Source organism: Equus asinus, chromosome 19 (assembly GCF_041296235.1).
Source record: "Equus asinus isolate D_3611 breed Donkey chromosome 19, EquAss-T2T_v2, whole genome shotgun sequence".
In the NCBI taxonomy this organism is placed as follows: Eukaryota; Metazoa; Chordata; class Mammalia; order Perissodactyla; family Equidae; genus Equus; species Equus asinus.
In genome coordinates this window covers 9,396,861-9,414,681 of record NC_091808.1, presented here as the reverse complement: position 1 = coordinate 9,414,681, position 17,821 = coordinate 9,396,861, and the positions used below count along the sequence as shown (strand labels likewise).

The window sequence follows — 17,821 nt, the reverse complement described above, 5'->3', positions numbered from 1 at the left end:
TCACCTCTCCTCCCTGCCCTGCCAGGCATGCTCTGAGCCTCAGGTCAGCACCTTTGGTTCTCCTTTAAAATCCTTTCACTGGACAGAAATTCTCCCCTTGGAGAAGCCAAGCCTCCGGGTTCACGGCTTTCCCGAGGTCATCTGGTGAGCGTGGATTCCATTTCTGGTCTGGATTCTGTTCTTCCTTCTACCCTCTTTCAGGCTAGCCATGCTGCAGCCACCCCAGGACCAATGTCCCTGGACCAACGCCAGCTCCCCCAGCTGGTCTTGCCGCCGCCATCTCTTCTTCCTCTCACCCAGCCTCCACGTGAGGATGGGTGGCAAACGGGCTTCAGCTTATGTCCTTGGAATGCTGTGTGGAGACTGGTTCTGAGGCTGCAACTGGGCTCAGCCACGGTCAATGAGCAAGGAGAGGCGGCCATCCTCATTGTCTTCTGTTTCATTCCTTCCCTGTCGAGAACCCCCATCATACAGCCCTATTTCTCCAGCTCTTTCTCCCACTTCTGTGCTCTTCCCCCATCCCCATGTGGCCTTGCCTAGCTACTCCCCACAGGTCCCCTCACACATGACTTGCTGCTGAGTCTGGCCTCCTGGCCTTCACTTATGCTGGGACTTAATGCCCCACCTCGAGACCCAGTGGGAACCCCCCAGCACAGCCTACACATTAGCTTCGTTCAGAAACCTCCTTCACGGGGCCTGGCCCGGTGGCACAGCAGTTAAGTTCACACGTTCTGCTTCAGCAGCCCAGGGTTCGCTGGTTCGGATCCCGGGCATGGACCTATGCATCACTTATCAAGCCATGCTGTGGCAGGCGTCCCACATAGAAAGTAGAGGAAGATAGGCGCGGATGTTACCTCAGGGCCAGTCTTCCTCGGCAAAAAAGAGGAGCATTGGTGGCAGATGTTAGCTCAGGGGAAATCTTCCTCAAAAAAAAAACGCAAGCTCCTTCACACCCATGCATTCAGTTAACACTGAAGGTAGAACTCATGATGAGGAACCTGTGGGATCCTCAAACTGCTTGATCAGTTGAACGCAGGGCCACAAAGTGCATTCTTTTTAGGCGAAGGACTCAGCCCCGCAGAACCAAGAGGAAATAGCTCCCAAGGGAAAAAGCCAGGAATGTGACCTAGAATTTTGCAAGACATTGGCCTGAGGAAAGTTATTCTCATTTCCCCATCAACCAAGACTATCTTGGATATCAAAATTACATGCCTTGTCGTAGATTCTAGAGTTAAAATGCCCAGCCCTGTCTGAAATGGATTAACCGGGGGGAAAACTGCTTTGTCCCAAGCAGCCTCAGGTGCATCCGCAGAGCTGCCCTTCTGCCCCCAGCCCCAGCTCTTCCAGGGAGTCTGTTTTTCTGTGGGGGGACCTCTGAACGCCTGCGGTGTGGAGGGGGAGGGAGAGGGGGGAGGCATATCTGTTCTATGGAGACCAAACCCAGATGACCTCACAGGGTCCCAGGAGAGCTCAGCTTGGTTCCTCCTGCCTCCTGCCAGGGGGCTTTCCGCCCCCATCACCCCACCCCCACCTGCCCAGGGAAGCTCCTGGTCCTGGAGGACTGCCTGCCTCCCGCTGGGCGCCATCTCTGTAGCCCCGTTAACTGTAACGGGATTTCCTCTGTGTGTAGCCTGGCACTTGGGTGCGGTTCCACTCCGTTGTTATTTCACACACCTAAGTTTGGTCTCCTGAGCCACCTCATAAGCCCACTGAGCAGAGAACACAGGCAAGCTGGCCAGTTGTCCATTGAAGAAAGGATCAGAGAAGGCCAAAATCCTACTTCCCCTTCCAGTTCTGAGAAGAGACTGTCCAGCGTGGGCTGTAAATAAAGCTACCCATCGGGTTCCATACCAGAGACAGGTTCCTCATTTGGGTCCAAGGAGAGTTATCTGCAAGTCAAAGCTGTGCCCCTTGCTGTAGGTTTGAGGAATCCCACAGGGAAGATGCTTCATGTTTAAGATAAAGCAGAGGCCACGTTGCAAAGGCACTGGAGAGATTTTTTGAATGAAAGGGCAGAAAGGAGCTTGGATTAAGGAAGCAGCGAGTCGAGACTCGGTCACAGTATTGCTCCGACGGTGACATGCGCCCCTTTGGCTGTAGAACGAGAAGAGAAACGGAGTGGGGCTGGAGTAGAGGGTCCGTGTCGCTTGCAATACAGAACAGGCCCGTTCCCAGGCCCTCGGGAGAGCTCCTCGGCAGTGCCTCCCGTCGCTTCCCTGTGGAGGTCTGCGGGATGACCCAGGCGGCCCGGTCCTCGGCCGTGCCATCAGCTGCAGCGCTGCTAGCTGGGGATTAGGGCAGATCCTACCCCCTGGGTGGACTGAGGGATTCAGGCCTGAAGGAGCAGCCCAGGGTGAAGAGAGCCCCACGTCTGGTTTGCTGGATTTGGCAAATAAAAATACAAGACGCCCAGTTTGAATTTGAATTTCAGATAAACAACAAATAATTTTTCCATGTGCCTCTGTGATCCTCTGCAGAGGTGCCAAGCGGCGGTCTAGAGAGACAGTTCCAAGCTTTGTTGGCTTTTCCCTGAGAGGCAGAGGGGGGCCAGGGGAGTCAACAGGGCCAATGGTCTGCACCTCCCTGTGCTGCGCATATTCCAGCCAGAGCGTGCCCACTGAGCCCCCCGGTTGTAAATCCATCTAGTGGCTGCCGGGAAAGTTCTCAGGCTGCACAGGGAAACAAGTCCTCCTCCGTGGGCTCTGGGGAGCTGTCAGGGACTGGCCGGGGGTGCGTGCTTTTCTTGGCTTTGCGGCCCAGCCCAGTAAGAGCATCTTCAACGAGGTTCCAGAGCAGAAGTTGACTGAGCTCTCTCTCCTCCTCCCCAGCCGCCGTGGACGCCAAGCCAGGAGCGTGGTTGCCAGCAGGACGTCACGGAGAGCCTCGCCTGCCCGCCTCGGGGGCCCCCAGCCAGCCAAGGGAGGTGCCCCGGGCCCTGGGCAGTGGAGAGACCACCAGGTAGGAACGGGAGGTGTCCTGGGAATGCTGCTCTGAGGCCCAGCCTCTGATGATGGAGGCAAAGGCGCATTTTGTTGGGGTCTGAAGCGCGATGCCAAGATACCCAGGAGAGGGTGGCCACCGCTGCTGATGACCACAGAGCCCGAGGGGAGGGACCTGCTACTTGGGAATTACCAGTTGTCACACTGGAAGAAGAGGAAACTCATAAATATGCCCAAGGGACTAGTTTTAAGAGCTGCTAGGTGGACATGTTTGAGGGGGATGTGTGATTCGGGGTAACTTGAGGTCAGTGTCCTATCTTAGCAATTTGCTTGCGGAGAAGGTGGGATGGAGGGGAGAAAGATGGAGAACAAGTTTAGTAAAACGTTCTGGTTCAGATTTCAGCTTTCTAAAACAGAAACGGGACCCCCAAGGAGAAGAAAAGGTGTTTTCTCTTCCTCTGCACCAAATGAGAGCGACTGGCCCTTGATGGGTCACTCAGGGTTCTTTAGAACCTAGAAAGGGCCTTCCGATGATCTCACAGGCCCCTTCTTTCAGATCTGGGGAAAGCTGCTCAGGGAGAGGGCCTGGCCCTGGTCTCCAGCTGTCTCCTGGCCGCCAGGCACCCCAGCTGCGCCCCCACTTCCTCCTGCACTGAGGCGTTGGGCGGAGCCATTTTGACCAGCCTGCACCCCTGCCGTCTCTGGATTGGAGGAGTTTTCCCGTGGTGACTGGTCAGGCCTCCTGTGCGCCACTTTTCTGTAGAACAGGGAAGTAGTTCCGTTAACGCATCTGCAGCGAGCAGGCCCACTGACCGCTGTCCTTCAGCCTCAGGGCCTTAGGCGGCTGAGTAAGACGGTGGGAGGGCCGCGTTCCAGGCCCCCGAGGCCTGAAGCCCCCCCCACCCCCAGCAGATGTTTCCCCCTCACAGGATCTAGGGGTCGGAGAAACCAGCCCGATGGCGCTGCCCTACTGCCCTTCCTGCAGGCTCCCCCTGATGGAAACCCCACAGAAACAGGAATTCCTGCCGAGTCTAGAGGCCACAGGAACACCTGGAGCTGCCACAGCCACTGAGAACAGGCAGAAGGCCTGGCAGACCCGGCCCCCACTGGAGGGAGAAAGTCGGAGATAAGGGGGAGGGGAGACAGGAGCGCTGAAGCCCATTCCCCTTAGCAGCGGGCAGCACCCCTGCATCTTCCTTTGCCACCACTGCTGTTGGCAGAGCCTGGAGCTGGGCGTGGGGTCAAGGGCGGGGTCAGAGCTACCTGGGGCCGCAGCGCTGTGTGCGGCTGAGCCAGCAGCACTTTGGGACCTGGCCTGGGACCTGGCAAATCTCTACCCGGCAGAGGGTATAAAAGATGGCTGGGTGAGCCAGAGGCTGGGGCGGGCTGGGGTGGGGAGCCCGGGGGCCCAGAATCTGGTCTCCTTCAGCCCAACCCCCGACCAGCTGTGGACCTGGGGACGGGCCTCCCCTGCCTGGGCCTCCTCCGCTCTCAGAGTGGCTGAAGGTGAGCTCTGGCAGTGGAAATGCCCGAGGCCCACAGGCAGTCAGCCGGGTCAGGGGTTCTCCAGCTCTCGGCACCCTCCTGAAGTGGGGGCTCAAAACGAAAGACCTCAGTTGGGTGGGCCAGAGCCCAGGCTGGGCCCTGCTGCCCTGGCCTCATGGCTCCCAGGACAGGACCAGCATCTAGTCCTTTGGCGCAGCCAGGCCACACCTGCCCTTCTGGTGCTCGAGCCACTTCTTTTTCCTTCCTGTCAATGCCCAATTCATTTCTGAGGCTCACCCTGGGGATGGTCCTCTCTCCCCAGAAATAACTGTTTTCAGAGTAGGCAGGGCACCCCAAAAGCTCTCTTCTTAGAAACATTCCCCTTTGTTACCCCAAATGGGGTTACCCACTTGGCCTCCAAACTTCTCTTGGGCACAAATGCCTCCTCGGGGTTAAACCCATGGGTGCTCTCGCCCTAATGTCGATCACTCGAACTCAGCTCTTATTTTAAGTCCGGGGCTCTGTGTGAGGAAGAGGAGGATGGGAAGGGGGAGCGTGCGGTGGCCCCATTCCCCTTCTTCCCGCACTGGCTGGCTGACCCCTGCCTGGAATATTCTTTCCCACCTTAGCCTTCTCTTAACCAGGCTGCTCCCGGTCTCAGCTAAGTACCCCTTCCTCCCGCCTGAGCCCAAAGTCCAGTCACACAGCCGCGTCCCCACGCACGGGGGCCCAGAGCCCACTGTGTGGTCATGAGGTCCGGGACTCTCCTGCTGTCCTCAAAGACAGGGGCCATGTGAAGGGTGTTTGTCCCTGCGTTCCCACACCTGGCCCAGAGCAGCCTCTCCAGATGTTTATGAGGAGGAGAAAGGGAGAGGCATGGCCTGCATGCGGGCCGTTTGTCCCTCAGCTTCCCCCAGCTCCTCTCTCAGTCTTTAGGGTGAAGACAGCCCCTCGCCCCAGACAGTCGGCCAGGTGGGTGCTGCTTGACCGCTCACAGCCCGTGGAAGGCCCCTGGAGCTGAGAGTTGACACAAACGGTAGCTTGAACGATAGCGTTCCTTCTTAGCCCCAACTTGGAGAGGGTTGAAAGCTCATTGCAGCTCTGGCTCACGCCGGTGCTTCCAGCCGCTGGTCGTGCTGTGAAATTGCCTCCCCAGAAGCCAAGGAGGAACAGGTTCAGCTCCTGTGACCCCCCCACCCCCCACCCCCCAGGGCCAAGCTTTGCTTTTTTCTATCTGCTTCTTAGACTCCTTAGCACTAAATAGCAGAGAAACAACGCTAGTAACCAGGCTTTAAAAATGCCATTTGTTTAAAAAAAAAGAAAAAAGTATTTATCCCGGGAAGAGCCGGGGTGTTCTGCCGTGAATCCGTCGGTCCGGACCGCGAGGGCTGACTTGCACCCCGGAACGTGCAGGCCTTGGTTTCCAGCTGTCACCTCCCGGAGGGTGGTGGGTCTCACTGCCCAGACTGTCACGTGGCCTTGCCTGCCTGCCGTCTGTGGGCACTGGCGCGTGGTCCACGCGGAGATGAGTCCAGGTGGACCGGGAGGGAGCTTGCTCACGTTCCCTCCGTGTGGCCCCAGGGGCAGGCGAGGAAATGGGCTCCTGGGGTTGGAGCTGTCACTCTGGCACAGACGCCGACCTGGTCCCGGGCTGGGATTAGAAGCAAACAGCGTCAAAGTTCCTGTCCTGCCACAGACAGGAAATGACTCTTTTGCGAGTATTGTGACTTTCAAACAATAAGGAAGAAAGAGATTTTACAGATGTCTGCACATACGCTTTCTCCCCTTCACATTTGTCCCAAAAAGACACCACGTGGCAGCTCACGACGACAGATACAGCGCATCAGCTAAAAGAAACGACAAACTAACAGCAAGGAAGCTGGGGAAATTAGGACGGCATAGCTGTGTGGTTACACCCGCGTGTGCCCACGAACACACACATGTGTGAACTGTTGATGAGGTCTCCATGCCTGCCTTCATCTGGTGTGTGGTCTCCCCGGTCCCAGCCTGTCTGGGTTTTGTTGTAGCCCAGACACACTGTCCGCAGCAATGACCGAGAGCCAGTTGGGAATGTGACGAGCAGAGTCCACTTAGGGGACCCCTGAGCACTTTCACTTGCACGGTAATGCTAACGATGGCTCCCAGGACCTGAGAGGACACAGGATCCTCTGCGGTGGAGAAGGCTCCACTGCGGGATTATGACTCAGCAGCATTCCAAACGCAAGTCAAGATTAAATATCTCCAAAAGCCTTTTATTGCTGTTCGCTTCCCACACAATGTTCCTATTGATGAGCGGAGATAATATAAGCAGGCCGGGCCTCTCAGATCAAAAATGGCCTATCTCGCGGGGCCCCTCCTGCAGTTTACGCATATGCTGAAGTTTGCTATCTGCCTGGACCGTCACCATGTGTTCCTGCAGCAATACTTTTTTCTGAGTCAAAGGTGACCGCCATCCTGAACTTCCCGTCGCTGTCTTTTACTCCTCTGCCCCAGTCTTGCCTCTTCTCCTGCCAGAGCATCCCCATTTCCCAGCTCTGGTTCCTGGCTGCCCATGCTGCTGAGCTCGCCATTCTGGGGAAATGGCGGCCCTGAGGCCACTCAGGGGCCAAGCTGACCCTTACTGACAGCCGTCCAGCCTGCCTCCCATGTTGTCCTTCCCAGAAGGTCCTCATGTCGTCATCCCTGTGGAGTTCAAGGACGGTGACCAGCATCCTCAGTCAACACAGCCGCCTCCTGCAGCAGCCCCCAAGGCGGTTTGGAGAACTTCCTGGGGGTAGGCTCTGCCAAGCCAAGGGGTGGCTCCCTGGTGCTCTGCCAAGGGCCACTTTCTCCAATGCCAGAGAGAGGAGCCAGCCGGAGCGGGCCCGTCTGAGAATGGTCTTCCGCCACAACACTACCCTGGGCCAAACAAAGGGCATGTCCTGGGGCAGAAAGGAGGCTGGCTCTTAAGGTGTATTAGTCAGGGTTCTCCAGAGAAACAGAAGCAACAGGATGTGTATATATAGAGAGAGATTTATTTTAAGGAATTAACTCACATAATTGTAGAGGCTTGGCAAGTCCAAAATCTGCAGGTGGCCCAGCAGGCTGGAGACTCAGGGAAGAGTTGCCATTCGAATCCAAAGGTATTCTGTGGGCACAGTTCCTTCCGGCTCAGGAGAAGGTCAGTCTTTACTATTCGGGCCTTCAACTGATTGGATGAGGCCCACCCACATTATGGAGGGCAATCTGCTTTACTCAGAGTCCAACTATTTAAGTGTAAATCTCATCCAGAAAACACCTGCACAGAAATATCCAGAACAATGTTTGACCAAATACCTGGGCACCATGGCCCAGCAAAGTTGACACATAAAATTAACCCACCCATAAGGGTTTTCATACACATTGTCAAATTTTGCTCTCCCAAGAGTGGGGCCGTTTTCTGGTTGCCCTGGGGTTGGATATTATGGATTCCTAGCCCTGCTGCCCAGAACTTTCTCTCTCTTCGCTTCTTGCCGACTCGCCTCAGCTGCCCCCTGACCCTGCAACTTGACCTTGCTGCCCTATGGCTTTGAGGCCCCGTATGGTGAAACCAGCTGACCGTCCTGGACCTGCACAGCTAGCCCCTCCAAATCCAGCCCCCCTTCCCACGGCTGTGTGATGGGACACCCCCAGGGGACCCAAGGCCTGCCCTCTGCCATTGCCCCTGCCAGGAAGAGCTGCCAGTGTTCGCCTGAGTTGTTTTCACTAGTTTCTCTCAGTTGCTCCTTCTTAAAATGTAGTAGGGCTACATTTAAAAACGGTCAAGATGGTAACTTTTATGTTGTGTGCATTTTACCGCCACTTAAAAATAATGAACTTCTATAACGATAAAAATATGAAAATAAGAATAGCAAGATAGGAAAAAGAAGTCGTTTGACCTAAATGGAGTTAAAAGAAAACCCGCTCCCTAGACCCGATAGAAAGCTCCTTTATATCTGTAAGAAAAGCATCCGCAATGAGATTCATCTCATTCTTTGACGATCTCGGTCCCCTGGTCTGACAGGCCCCTTATCTGTGAGCTCCTCAAGCACAGGAATTTGGTCTAGTTGACCTCTGACCCCTGGTTCCTGGCATAGTTCTTAGCCCACGTGTGCGTTATCACTGAATGATGGAAAAACAAAACATTAGGGAAAGATGTAAGAGATGACGGTATATCAGTCAGCTAGAATTGTCCCCAAGCAATATAAACAGTAATGACAGAGGCCACTCAGACACGTGGAGAGAGAACAGAGAAGGCTCATAAAGACAGGGCAACACAGAAGAGAATGTATGACTGCAGCCACATCAAAACGTGCATGCGTGCACAAGGCGTGACGTGGAAAACGTTCAGGGGGATAATATTTGTGAGTGATGTAAAAAAATAAAATTTCTTTTTAGAGAGAAAATTATTTTAAAGTTAAAAAAAAATGCCCTAGGCCTAAGGCTCTCCTGGTGTGAAGGACTTTCCTGCCTAAGATGGGCAGTGTTTATGCCAGTCTTTTCCCGAATCTGAATTTGGAAACGTTTTACATGTTTAAGTTTTATTTTTCTAATTATTCAGATAATCTCAGTGTAAAAAAGGCAGGGAGGCATATGGAAATAGAGAAATGAATCAAATAAATGCCACAGTTTCTTCCCAAGTCGCACTCCCCAGAGCTGAAACCCCTATTTGTGGGGCGCTTACCACGGCTGGGCCCCAGGCACGACCTCACTGAATCGTCAGAGCTGTCCTATAGATGTTTTACAGGTAGGGAAACTGAGGCTCCCAAAATGTCAGCAGACCTGCCCGCATTCTGTCACCAGCTAGAGAGCAGCAGAGCAAGACTGAGGGTCTGGGCCCTTCCAAAGAATGCAGCCCCTGGGCGCACCCCACCTCCCCCACCGCCCTCCTCACTGGATCCTGTGCCACACACACACACACACACACACACACACACTCACTCATACCTCTGCACTGGGAAGCCTTGCAGCCTGTCAGTAGCTCCCTGGCCTGGCCGGGGGACCCTCACTTGCCTAGCACGATGTCTGTCTGCTTGCTGTGGGCTGACTGTGTGAAGCCCACAGACTGAGGCGCCCACTTAGGGAAGGGAAGCCAGACCTGCCGTTTGCAGAGCATCTGCTGCACGCTGGGAGCTGGGCTGATGCTTCCATTAGGTCATTCACTGCTGACAGTAAGGGCGACTGCCTGGGACTCCGGTCTTCAGAGTCGTAGTCAGGAAAATGGGCACATAGATAGCAAGGGTCCCAGAAGTCGAGGTGGGAGCCAGAGTTGTGCCTGCCAGCAGCTCATTGACAGCCAGAGAGCAAAGGGCTGAGCGGGGGAATGACATCTCCAACCGCAGCCGCGCAGCATGGGAGGTCACAGAGTCAGGATCCCACTCCCAAGACTTCTTGTCTAACAGCATGAAGCTGCAGTGGCTGCAGGCGCTGGAGGAAAGGAGGGAGCTGGCTCCAAGACATGGCCAGCACGTCTCTGTCATGCTGGCCCGTAGGGCTGGGATCCTGAGCATGTCTGGAAGAGGGTTGGCTGTAAGATGCCACTGGGCTCAAATCTTGGCCTCGCTACTGCTTGTTGTGTGTATGACCTTGGGAAAGGTCATGGACTCGGAGCCTCAGTTTCTACATCTGAAAAATGGGGTAGTAATGCCTGTCTCTCAAAGGATTGTTTGGGGGTTTAATGTCACCCTCTCAGCAAGGCCTTCCCTGGCCACCCCGTTGAAAATTCGTTTCCTATTCTTGCTGTAAGAAAGTGCCACAAATTGAGTGACCGGAACACAAATCTATCATCTTACAGTTCTGTAGGTTAGAAGCCAACACAGACTTCACTGCGCTGGAATCAAGATGTCCACAGACATGTTGCTTTCTGGAGTTCTAGGGGGAGTCTCCTTTCTGTCTTGTCTGGCTTCTAGCGGCCACCTGCCCTCTTTAGCTCGTGGCCCCTTCCTCCACCTTGGAAGCCTTGCATCTCTGTGCCTTTCCCCCACAGTCACACCGATTTCTCTGAATCTCTTCTTCTGCCTCTCTCTCCCACCAGTAAGGACCTTCGTGATTACCGTGGCCCACCCTGGTCATCTAGGATAGTCTCCCAATCTGAAAGTCAGCAGGTTTGCAACCCCACTTCCATCAGCAGCCTTAATTCCCCTTTGTCACATGAGGTTCCAAGGAGTGGGAAGTGGACGTAACTGGGGACTGTTACTCTGCCAGCTACACCCTCCCTGGCGTCCAGTCTAACGTGTCAAGACTCTCCCATCTCCCCTTCCTTTCCCTGCTTCATGTCCTCCTTGGCGTTTGTTTCTTTTTTATTATCTCCTTCCTCCCCTCGAATGTGAGCTCCATGGGGGCAGGGGTTTATGCTCCACCCCACGCCCAGCCCGTGCTCAGGACGGTGCCTGCCCGGCATCCATCAGTGCTTGGAGAAGGAGTCTTCCTTCCTCCTGTGACTCCTAACCATGCAGTAGCTGCTGTGACTCCGGATTGCACATTTTGTTCCAGGGAATTTACATCAGCTGTCACCTGCAAGCCCCGGACGCCCTGCACCCCAGAGATCCTGGACCTGACCCCACCCAAGGCCAAGGCGTCGGCTCTGGCCCCTCAGTTCTCCTCGTGTGGCCCCCAGCAGGCTAGCCGCCCTGGCTCCACAGCGTCCTCCACGAGGGGCCTGCAGAGTAAGTCTCTCTGTGGGAGAAGGGCAGTGTGTTTCCCACCCGGAGCCCTGCTCGCTCTGTGCCCAGCTGGCTGTTGGGAAAGGCCGCTTCCCCTCCTGCAGGACCAGGGCCCTAGCCGGCTGCTTCCTTTGCCCTGGGGACCAGTTCGTCATGAATCTTTCTGTTTATGAAATTGCCCTTGGCCTCAGCGGCCCACACACAAGCTGGCAGAGTGAGACCCTCCAGGCAGTCCCACTTGCAGATAAGACCCCCTCTGTGGGGCTTGTGTGGTCGGCCCTGAAACCTGCCTTCTGGTGGGAGGTAGCCCGCAGCTGCTTGGGCGGCCTCAGACTCAAACAGAAGCACCTGCCACCTTGCAGGCCCGCCAGAGGGGCCGAGGATGGGGCGGGCTCAAGGGGTCCCTGCTGTGTCCCTGAGGTCTCCCTCCCACCCTTTGGTGGTCCCTGTAAAGACCACCTCTCCCTCTCTCTCTGTCCTCTCCCAGCCTCGGCCAGTTGACCACCTCCCTCCACTGCCCAACTGAGCCTGGCCCTTTCTAAAGGGCTTTACTAAAAATAAGGGAAAACAAAAGAGAAACAGAACAAAAGAGTGTCAAGCAGCGCAGCCTCAGTCACACTCAGGATGTACGCATTTCTGTGGCTGCTGTCCCGCTCCCTTCCGGACAGGCCCTGGGCGCTCCGGCCAGCTGGGGCCCTGAGGGCTGGGAGTGTGGCTCCTGGGCCACGGCTGGGAAGCGTGATGGGCTGTCCCCTCCTCCCAGCTCCTATCTGCTGGGAAACACACCGCACAGGCCCGGCCACATCTCCCCCCAGCAGAGCAGGTCAAGGTGCTTCCTCACCGAGGCCCAGAAGAAGCGCCCGCAGTGCAGGGAGAGCTTGGCCAGGAGAGAGGCAGACGGGCCCTCGAACCCTGCCGGGCCTCCAGGCCGCACCAGGCTGGGACCCGAGCTAAGAATAATCGTGGTCATCACACCAGCACTGATGGACTGGCCGGCCCCACAGCCCATGACACAGCGCGGCCCTGGGCGGCATGGAAGGCTTGGCGCGCACGGGTTTCTGGCCTGTGGCCTCAACAAACACATGGGCTGTTTCCAGCAAAACTCACTGAGCACCCCACACCCAGCAGCCTGCTTCCTGTGAGGAAAGAGCAGAGCCACACAAGTCACGGCCTGGCCGCAGAGCAGGTGACCCGCAGAGGGAAGGGTCTCTTCTTCTGTTTGCACAGAGCCCGTTCAAAGAAGGGATTGTGCTGGACAGAGGGGCTCTGTGCAGGCCGTCTTGGTGCTGGCAGCTTGCTCTGGCTTTTCTTCCCCAGGCAGCCAATCTTACAGGAAGTGAGGATGGTTTCTTCCCCGGTGTCACTGTCCTGTTGCCTGAGGACCAGTCAGCTTCCCGTTCTTGGCCAGCCAGCAGCTGCAGGTGACAGATGTGAAGAGACGGTTGTCTGCCAGCCACCGGGTGGCGTGGGGAGCTGTGGAAAGGACGGCTCTCCAGGCCGTCCAGGAGCAGGCCCATCGCAGCGCCCACCACCCAGGTCCCGTTACTGCCCTTCCTGGTCGCCCTTCACACACAGGAGGAGAGGGGTCCTCACGACACCCAGCTCGGGGGACTGTGCCACTGAACCCACCAGCCGGGCCATCTGGGGAGCTCATGCAGGGGGAGCCAGGGGCCGGGGAGCTCAGCCAGAGGTGGGGCCTCGGCCTCACTGGAAACCGGCTCTCCTCCCTCGGAGGAGACAGAATACAGGAAACCCGTTCTCAAGCCATATGCCCGAGCAGCAGGTTTGGTGTTTTCCTCCTCTTTTCAGATCTGGTGAGAATATGGTCTGTTCCCATCAATGACTTGGACTGTGGCCGTTCCAGAGCCACTGTGTGTCTCACAGGCTCACAGGGTTGACCAGTCAATGCCACTTCCCTCCCTCCATTAAGGCCATACATGCAAACGATTCCCCTGGCAAAAAGACTGGTCCCTGCTGGGGGAGCCCGACTCGCTCCTCGAGGGTGACGTCAGGGCCACGTCTTAGGACAGAGGAAGGAACTTCGCCCGCAGAGCCATCAGTGTTACCAAAGCTGGTAGCAAAGTCTGACCTCTCCTAAGATAGAAATGTTGAAATAAAATTAATCAGTATTTAGAGGGTACTTGTGTGTGTGTGTTCATGTCTGTGCGTGTGCACAGTCACGCGTTATTCCTCGGCGCTCCGTCTGCCCTGGCCATGCCCGTCACTGGAGAACTATTGTGGTCCCACTGGGTGTAAATAAAGGACAAGCAGTGCACTTTTCAGTGATCTTCTGATCCTCAGGAGAGCGGGCAGAGGAGAAACAGGGGCGGGCACGAGGCCAGGTCACCCAGGAGATGACCAGAAACTTGGCTCCTGGGTGACTCTCGTGAGCTCTTGGCAGTGACGCAAGGCTGGGCACTGTTAGAACTCTGTGCTTGTGCAGCTGGCCCGGAGGCCACATCTCGATTCTCTGGCAGCGTGGGAGCCCGGCTGTGTTGCTGGAGAAGAAGGCTGTGGAGAACACGGCCCTGCCTTCTCGGGAATGGCAACCTCCTGGCGCTCTGGACACCTGACTTCACCCAAGGAGGTGTAAAGAGAAAGTGCAAACACTTGTGTCCAGGACTGTTGACATGGACAGATGCGACGAGCAGAGCTCGAGTCCCCGAGATGAAACCCCTCATGATGAAACTGTCAAAGGCGTGGAGGGGTTGCAGATGAACAGCGGAGGAGCATGATGGAAAAATCTCTCCTGTTCTCCTCAGTACATCCACTCCCTCCAGATTCCTCAGATGCCGCTGACGGGCACGGCTTCCCCCGGCCTTGGCGTAGGAGCAGCCCCATGCAGAGGTCTAGAGTGGGTGGAGCATCGTCCATTTCCACCCTGGGTCTCCCTGGTGGGAAGACAATAGCTGTCCCCGCCTCGAGCCTCCAGATGAGCTACAGTCTGATTTGTGAATGTCTGGCCATCTCGGGAAAAGACAAGACAGTCTTTTTTAGAGATGAGGGGAGACTCCAACTCAGGGTCAAACTGCACTGAGGTCACTACGTGTGGTCCAGAGAAAGTAAATACCACCAGCCTCCGCACCACACCCTGGGAGAGTCCTCTCGCGGGCACAGGGCTACATCCCAAGGCTGATGGCTGGCAAGAGACTGTAAAATGCCAACAACCTAGGCATAAATATGCCAGCTATCTGCCGGCCCCACTGTGGTTGGATATGAACATGATCTGAGGGAGAGAGAATCAAATTCATGAATAAACTGAAACATTTCACGGGTCACCTGGAAACCTAATCTGTAGCTCCTAGGATTTGCCCATGAAACCTACGCAGGGGAGCCATGAAGAGGAGCCTGTGGGACTTTTGAGAAATGGTGGGCCTTCAGGAAGATTCCTTCTGCCTCTGGAAGCTGACCCCAGCTCTCTGGTTACCTGGCCCCCTAATTTCTCCTGAGTAGAACTTGATCTCATTTGCTTCCTTCACAGCAAGGTGTAAATGGCTGGCAACAGCTTAAATTATGACCCTTGGTGGGAGTTCGAGATCCAGTCAGATACGAGGGGTCACTGAGTAGATTCAGAAGGATTTGCCGAAATTGAAAGAGCTAAGTAACTAACAAGCAAACGCACAAATAAATAAGATTAATGCAAGAAAATCCATGACAAAACAAAATATCAGACTTTTTAATAAAACAAGATCTGACCCATTATGATGGTAACTTGCTTGCCAAACCCTAATCGAAGACCCGAGTCCAATAAAACTTGATTTACAAAAATGAGCAGCCAGCCCACGGGCCATAGTTTGCTGGTTTGAATTTTTTTTAAATGGCATTAAAACATTATTTATCTTGATTACCAAGTTTCGGGGCACCCCTTACACTTTCTGTGCGAGGAGATGCCTCACTCGCCTCACCCTTGTCCCCGCCCAGGAACTGAGGGATCCTCCTGGCATTCCCAGCTCAGCCTCGTGGCTGGATGGCTGGGCCTGCCTGCCTGAGCATCTTCGTTTCTCCAGACACTGGTGAGTTGTGATAAGAAGGGAATCCGTCTGCTTTTGCACATAACAAACTACCCTCAAAACTTAGTGGCCGAAAACGATGATTTTCTAGCTTTAGAATTGTGTGGATCGGCAATAGGGGCTGGGCTCAGAGGGGTTCCGAGAGTTCTGTTGGGCTTGGCTGGACCAGGTGTGCACCTGGAGTCAGAGGGCAGTGAATGGCCTCCCTCGTGTCCGGCAGTTGGCTGTTGGCCAGATCCTTGGTGCTCCTCCATGAGACCCCTCATCCTCCAGCAGCTAACTTGGCTCATTCCCATGGTGGCCGCAGGGTTTGGGGGCAGTAAGTGCTATTCAAGTGTCTATTTGCATCGTGCTTACCGTTTTCCCATTGGCCAAAGCAGGTCACATGGCCAAGGCAAAAGTCTCTATGAAGGGACAAGGATACAGGAACACTGACCAAACCGGGCACATGACCGCAACAATCTGCCACGTAGATGATGTTCAGGGTTTTTCCCACTATGGCATAACCGCCCGATTTTAATTCAGTTCAGCAAACATAACCTGTGCAGCTGCTCTGTGTTGGCATGTGGGGGGTTGTGATTTTGTTAAGTTCACATTTGATGAGGGGAGCCCCGGGTGAAAGACCGCGGGGAAGTGAAGTAGAGAAGTTTATTACTCACAGGGCCTGGACGACAGACACAGCTCACCTCGAGGGCCACGCGGGGCAGTCAAGGCGGGGTGCCAGCCCAGCGCGAGCAGCAGGACCAGGGGAATCTACCTTCCTTAGGATCCACAGGTGGAGTGGTTCTGGGGTTCCCAGGCTAAGGCCAGATTGGTCAATTCAAACCAAAAAGGGGGGTTTTGATAAGCTCCGCAGGGGTCTTACCTAAGGGGTGCACGAGGGGCAGGAGCCGGGAGGCAGGAAAGACTGCCACCAGGAGTCTCGAGGACATCCTCTCAGGAGCTTACCTCTGACTCTGCGACTAAGCGTCCCGTCAAGGCCCTGCAGGCCGCTTAGCCACACAAGATGAATACACGGCAGCCACACTGTGGAGGGTTTAGGAAACTCTCAACGGGAGACGCAGTTCCGCTAGCACTCGAGTTGCTACAGGTCTCCTAGGGAGAAGTCCCGGCTTTGCGGATGGCCGCAGTTTAGGACAGGGCACCAGTGCCAGACGGCAGCGATGGGCAGATTTCCGAGAAGAGGCCGTGGAATTGGGAGAAAGCTGGGCCTAGAGAGACCCACACAGACTTGTCTCTTGAAGGTGTCAGTGGAAGCCGAGAGAAATAAGAAACCGAGGGCAGAACTGGAGATGAGAGACAGAAGAAGGACTGGGACAGGAGACGCCCTCCAGGGAGGAGGAGGCCCAGGGGACGCAGCTCAGAAGGTGGGGAGGGAAGACGTGCACGGAGGGCGGTCGCCACTGTCAGAGCTGGAGGAGACAGAGGAGAGATGGGCTGCCCGAGGCACCTTCCAGAGTGCAGTGCCCCGGAGTTTGGGCCAGGGGTCAGCCTGGCGTGGGGAAAAGTGGAGGTGAGGAGCTGGGTGTTGAAGGCTTTGAGGTCAGTGGGGGATGTCCTGGAGAAGGAAGGGTGGGGAGGGCGGGGGCTGTGAGCTCTAAGAGGGGAGGCTGGAGCGCAGGCCACGCAGAGGGATCCTGAGAAGCACCGGGGAGCAGGGGGCCACAGGCCCTCCTCTCGCACCCGGGGAAGTAAAGCAGTGGGGTGCTGGGGCCAGCTTGTGCCTCCTCGCTAAATTTTCAGGAATTCTATGAGCTGGTGCTAAATGCAGCCATTGCCAAAACTTAAATTATATAAACTTACAATTAAATAAATTTTATTAAAAACAAAGGTAGTAAATACTCAAACCGCTTCCTTCCTAATATTTTTACTACATTTACTGTTGTCTCTGTCCCGGAGGTTATTTACATCTGATACTTCTGCACGGGGTAAACATGATAGGATGATGGCTACATGCATCTCCTCCTGACTCTGTGTTCAGTGACTTCATTTTGGTAGCCTGAAATTGGCCGTGGTGGGAATATTTGCACCACAGAAACTGGCACACTCTACAAACCAGGGCTTGTGCGCACCCAGAGAGCTGATTGTTGAACATTTGCCGGCACACCACTGGCAGAAGGAGCGTGCAAGGAGGTGCAGCCTGAAGCAGAATGTTACGTGGACTGTGGGGGACAAGCTGGGAGGAGCAGAGCCATGTGTACCCCCTAGAATGGCAAGCCCAAAAGGCACCATGTGCGGTGGACAGATGGTGGCTGCTCCGGAAGCCTCTGCCCACATCTGTTTCTACATACGCTCACGTCTCTGGGGTTGGCCCCATGTGCCAGCATCGTTTCACTCCGGGCCTCCTCCTCACGGGAGCCAGCCTGAAGCCTTTCTCCCTGGGTTATGTGATAACTGAGGATTACGTCTGGTTACCTGGGTGTCCCTTTGACACTTTGCCACTTGGTGCACTGCTGTTGTTCACAATTCCACTCTCTGTCTGTGCCGCCCAGAAACACACCCATCCCACATGCTTAAGGGCATGGCACGGCTCCTTTCTGCCAGTCACCTGTGGCGGGTCACTGCTCCCGGGAGCGAGGAGAGTTCGCTCACTATCCTCCTAGGACTCGTGCCTGAAAGGGATCTTAGTGTGGGATGCCCTCCTCACACTAGCAGGTCCCTGGGCAGCGCCCCAGCCAGGCTTGAACTCGGGCAGCAGCATCTTGGAGGGAGAAGCCAGGCGGAGGGT

At 55.5% G+C, this 17,821-nt stretch overlaps 1 protein-coding gene across 8 annotated transcripts in view; it reads left to right on the top strand.

Annotated features, from left to right (window-relative positions):
• The window catches only part of ARMC9 (armadillo repeat containing 9), a 135,941-nt gene extending 121,158 nt beyond the window's left edge, over positions 1 to 14,783 (top strand). For 2 of the 8 annotated variants that reach the window (XM_070489425.1, XM_070489424.1), the window contains 2 exons: positions 2,829 to 2,958; positions 10,914 to 11,400. In XM_070489425.1, coding sequence (XP_070345526.1) covers positions 2,829 to 2,958; positions 10,914 to 11,256 — 473 coding nt within the window. In that variant the 3' untranslated portion in view covers positions 11,257 to 11,400. Of the gene's footprint in view, positions 1 to 2,828; positions 2,959 to 3,495; positions 8,214 to 10,913; positions 11,401 to 12,400 lie in introns of those variants that run through there. The other 6 variants (XM_014836059.3, XM_014836056.3, XM_070489427.1 and 3 more) reach the window with 6 other exon arrangements.
• Positions 14,784 to 17,821: the final 3,038 nt, after the last annotated feature.